Source organism: Tupaia chinensis, unplaced genomic scaffold (assembly GCF_000334495.1).
Source record: "Tupaia chinensis unplaced genomic scaffold, TupChi_1.0 Scaffold147654_1, whole genome shotgun sequence".
In the NCBI taxonomy this organism is placed as follows: Eukaryota; Metazoa; Chordata; class Mammalia; order Scandentia; family Tupaiidae; genus Tupaia; species Tupaia belangeri.
Window position 1 is genome coordinate 1 of NW_006207506.1, and position 5,329 is coordinate 5,329.

General features: G+C 40.7%; 1 protein-coding gene across 1 annotated transcript; it reads left to right on the top strand.

The window, feature by feature from the left end:
- Positions 1-12: 12 nt before the first annotated feature.
- LOC102469596 (leucine-rich repeat-containing protein 14) lies at positions 13-2,797 on the top strand. The gene is made up of 3 exons (XM_006169919.2): positions 13-119; positions 574-1,176; positions 2,284-2,797. Exons 1-3 carry the CDS (start codon positions 73-75, stop codon positions 2,795-2,797), a joined length of 1,164 nt encoding a protein of 387 aa, XP_006169981.2. The 5' UTR covers positions 13-72.
- Positions 2,798-5,329: the final 2,532 nt, after the last annotated feature.

The following is a 5,329-nucleotide window of genomic DNA, read 5'->3' on the forward strand; positions in this document are numbered from 1 at the left end:
GTTTGGCCCTTTCACTGTCTCCATATCGGGAAATTGAGTATACCAGAGGCACAGTATGAAGTCTTGGAAGCCATGATTGATGGTCTACAGATGCCCCCTTCCCAGAACTCTTCCCCCTGGTAAGACTTGGTATAATAAGAGACATGGTGAGTCAGTGTGAGGGTATATTAGAGCCTGGGGCAGAGGACGTCTTAAAAGTCTCCCTCAAGTAGTTGATGGTGAATGCTGAGGATCTCTATGAAGCTGGTGATCCAGCACTTGGGGTCACTTGAAGGATGCTAACATTGTACAGACTTGATTATGGAATAGAGGTGATTGTGGATACTAGTAGTCTTGGTTTTCGTTACTGGGTATGGTTACATACAAGGATATAGAGATTGAGATGGGGGAGGGTTACAAGGCTCAGAAGAGAAGACAAGACAGAGAAAGAAATGAAAGGTATTGAATTTGTGTGGGAAAGACTTGTTAGAGAGAAAATCGGGGGTAAAGGGTTTTGTTCCTGCTCCCCATCATTGGTCCTGCCGGATTTTAAGTGACCTAAATCAGACATTTTGTCTCATCTTCTCCTTACAGGGGGCCCAAACTGAGGGTCCTAGATTTAAGGCTGGACCCAGACTGCAGGACCACATGCTCTGAGATCAAGACCACATGTCCGTTCTGTTTTCAGTCTTGCATTTGCTCTCAGCGCTCTATCCTGAATGGTGACAAAGCCCAGCACAGTGTTAGGTGCCTCAGACGTGTACGTTCAGAGACTGAGCCTAGGTCATCTGTAGAACCCATGAAATTATTAGTGGAGCTTTCCTTGGATGATACCTCGAGAACAAGGCAATTTCTTTCTTTCCTTAAGAGTAAAGTTGATCAGAGCTCTGGGTCCTTGCACCTCTGCTGCAGAGAGTTGCAAATTGTTAAAATATCTGCCCATAAAAGCTTCCTGCGGTTGCTAGATCTGGGCTGCACCGACCACCTGGAAGTGAATGAGGCTCGTCTCAATGAAGTCACCACCCTTTTGGCTCGGATGATCCACCTGGACAGACTTACTCTGTCTAAAATTTCTTCTAAGTCTTGCAAGGGGAGAAACTTCAGAACTTTCCTTACCCACCTTAGGCGGATGGACAACCTGCAGGAGCTCAGCTTGTCTTTCTTCTACCTCTCCGGTCAGCTGCACAGACTGCTCAGGTGAGGGTTGGGGGAAGGTCCTGGGTTTCCTGAACACTCCATTGTTAAGACAGAAGAGCAAGCAGTTTTGGCAATTCCTTAGCTCCTTGTACCCAATTTCTCCTCCCACCTTAGCATGAGTACTGCTGGGACTTTGAAACTGGCCAGGCTAGGGAGTGGTACCTGATGCATTAGAGATAGACAATATTAGGAGAATAAACTGTGCTCATTCAGTTAGTCACTCAACCATGTGCAGACAGTAGGAAGAGAAGGTAGAGATACATCATTGGAAAAGATGCAGTCCTTCTAGTCTTGGAATGTAATTCCAGAGAAAAAGGGGAAGCATTTGTATGGAGAAATAATTTATGCTGCAGCACTGATTCACATCCCCATGGACTGACTACTATAGTTAACGTTGCCAGATCAGTTTGATCCTATACTTCTTCCTTAAGGCTTGGACCCTGACTGGCAAATTGTCACTTGGGGATTAGCCCAAGGACATCCTTAGTTGGCTGCTTTCCTAGACCTATACCCACCAAGTAATCAAACTAGATCCACCATTAATTGTGTCCTAAGTACTCAGTGCATTACTTTTTTTCACTTAATCTTTCCCACAGGCTGGTGTAATAATTGCTGCTATGCACAGGTTTGTTTTTTTTGTTTGTTTGTTTTTGAGAGGTTTTTGCTATGGGTTGTGTGTGCTCACCAGAAAGAGACAGAAAGCTAGAAATCACCACCCCTGGGGGGATGACCACACTGCAATCCCTTCTCCTCCATTCTCCTCTCAGGATCTTGGGCACACACGCACATGTGCCCAGCGTGAGTTTAAGCCACCAGATCTGGGACTCGAACTGTGGTCGACTACATGGGAGTCTAGCAACATAGCCATTACGTCAACTGCTGGTCCTGTATTGTGCACATTTTAAAGTTGGAAAAACTCTTGAGTGCAAAAGTAACTTTTTCAGGGTTGGCAGTCTAGTGTGATTCCAAAGCCAACATTGTTAACCCCTGTTGCACATGCACAAATTATTTCACTCTAGAGCCATAGGCATGTACAATTCAGGACTCCTTGTCCTGGTTCAGTCTTCATTCTTTGAAAATGCCATTCTTTTTTTGTTCTCTCAACAGAGTCCTGCCACCTCAGATGGATACACTGTGTCTGTCTTTCTGTGGACTTTCTGACAGAGACATCACTGCCCTGTCCCTGAGCCCTCAGGCCAGGCACCTAACACTGTTGAATCTCAGTAATAATGATATGTCCTGGGACTCTTCTGAGTCCTTCCAGGTGCTGCTGGAGACAGCTTCAGGCACCCTACAGTATCTGGAGTTAAATAATTGCCTTATCACAGATTCTACTCTCTCTACTCTCATCCCCATCCTGAGCCGCTGTACCCACCTTCGTGTCCTTAGCTTCTCCTTCAACCCCATTACAATGCCTGTGCTCACAACCCTTCTGCACCACTTAACAGCCTTGATGGAACTGAAGCTCGTAATTTATCCTGTCCCTCTCCATTGCTATGAACATTGGAATCTTCATGACGGTTTGGACCATGGGAAATGTGCTGAAGTACAGGCCCAGCTGAAGGCGATGTTGCAGGCGGTACAGCGGAATGACATGCACTGGACCATTCGTTACAAATGATTTTCACAGTACAAGGACTTTTTTTTCCCACACCAACATGTGGCCATTGAAGTACTCAGTGTTCTTGCCAAAATCCAAATTGTAGAGACACATGTACAATTCTACTGCTCAGGAAACTGGTGTGAGAAAACTCAGATATGCGGCAGGCCTCTTTATAAGGGATATAAATAAGTAGAAGCTTTTGAGAGGTCCTTTGGTTCCCTTGCTTAATTCCCCCTGCATCCTCCTTGTCACTGATCAGTGTATTGAGTTTGTGGTGTTGGTTGACCCAGTAATGAAAACCATTTTGTCATCTACACTGATTGGTTCACTTACAGGCACTTGCTTCAAGTCAGGACAACTAAAACCTTTCCTGGGTAACTCTATGGAATAGAAAGTGGTTATTGAATCTAATAATTTTACCCTCTGAGGTCATTTAAACTTCTTTTATTTAGGATTGTCTTAGGCTGGAAAGGAAAAATGAAACAAAACAGAGATATGCTCACTATCTACTAATCATATGAGCAATAGAAACAAACTATGAGTTAATTGACATTCCTTTTTTCTTGCTAACATTTTAGAATGCAAAGCTTTGGCATTTCAACATTTGTACATACATACAAATGTCTTCATTAGTCTGTTGCCACTTATGCTGTTGGATAGAATCTCAACCAGGTCGTGGCTTAATGTTACCTCCTCAGAGACGTTTTCTCTCACTTCATTGCACTTAACTTTTTTGGTTACTTCCCTCACTTTACCATGTTGTTGCTCTGTCTTATATAACATATACATTTCCCTCATGATACACATGGTCCCACGTGTATTTGCTCTGTCCTTCCATTAGAGTTGCACCATTCAGTATGTTAAACTCCAGCTCAATGTGGCTACTGGACACTTGAAGTGTGGCTACTATGAGAAGGGTAAGATGCACACTGTATCTCCAAGAAAGTAAGAAACAAATGGATGTAGAATAACTACTTAAAAAATTGCTTTATTGTTTATGTATTCAAATGATGACATTCTGCACGGGAAGACTTTGTAAAGATAGAAGAAGGTGAATTGATAATCTGTTCATCTCATTTACATGTTGAAAAGATACTACTGCATTTCAAATACATGGTAAGGTTAAATGACGTTAAAATATCTGAGTATCTGTTTATAAGTTTACATGTTAGAATGACAACGCATCACATTGGAAAGAATTAGTAAAATAAAAAAGATATACAGTTCATTGTTCTTTTTGCTCATATATTTAAATACCAACACACTACATTTCAATAACTTAGTGACAGATCAGAAGGTAAAAATGACTAATTTGTGCAGTTTCCTTACAGAAATATAAACTATGCATTTTAAAGACTTAATAAGAAAGTAGAAAGTGAAATTAATATAGTTGTATGGTTTGTATATTGAAATGATAAGATACTGCCTTTCAGACTGTTAGAAATAAAACCAGTTCAATATGTTTTGTTGTTATTGCTTATTTATTTATTAGAAAATAAAACCTATTCAATATATTTTGTTCTTATTGCTGATACATTTAATAATCTCTTTTTCACAGGCTCAGATAAAGGAATATAAGAAATAATTAGTAAAAAGAGGTATTTTTTTGTTCTTCATTCCCTTTTTGTGGTGATAACATACTAATGTGTAACATAGGCTGTTTATTAGAAAATATCTGTAATTTAAAAGCAAAACAGAGAAAAAAAGACTATACCAACTATTATTGTCTTCATCAGGAAGCTTCTACCTGCTAGAACCAACATGTAAAAACAGGTAATAGAGAATTTATGTGTATTGTTTCCTATTTGAAATGATAACACATTGCATGTTAGACTTCAGAAGAAAGGATAATGCAGAATTTTAATTTGTCGACATTGCTTACCTGTTTAAATGATAATGCACAACATTTCTAAGACCTGCTAAAAATCTAAAATTAAGTAAAAATTTATTTATATCATTTCCATGTTGAAATTATTACATTATAACATTTTGTGTTAATTATAATATAAAAATTGAATTTGAGTGGGTTGACAGGTGGCATGGTTGTTAAGGCGCTGGACTCACACATGGCCAACCGTTGTTCAGATCTTGGACCTGGAGGCTTCCTTTCTCACTCCCTCTCTCTTGGTACTTTTAAAAATAATAGTAATAATTGGGACCAGCAGATATCACAGTGGTTATGTTGTTGGACTCTCACATAGTTGACCATGTTTCAAGTCCTGGATCTGGCCACGTAAAACTCATACCAGGCATGCGTGTGTGCCCAAAATTCCAAGAGAATGCAGGAGAAGGGATTGTGTCATGGCCATCTTCCCTGAGGGGTGATTTCTCACTTTCTGTCTCTGTCTCTCCAGTGCATGCACATGCTCTATAGCAAAAAAATCTCTCTTAAAAAATTAATAATATGGGATCAGTAGTTAGCGTAATGGTTATGTCGCTGGACTCCCATGTAGTCAACCGCGGTTTTGAGTCCTGGAACCAGTGGCTTAAACTCACGCCGGGCACGTGTGCGTGCATGCCCAAGATCCCAAGAGGAGAATGGAGGAGAAG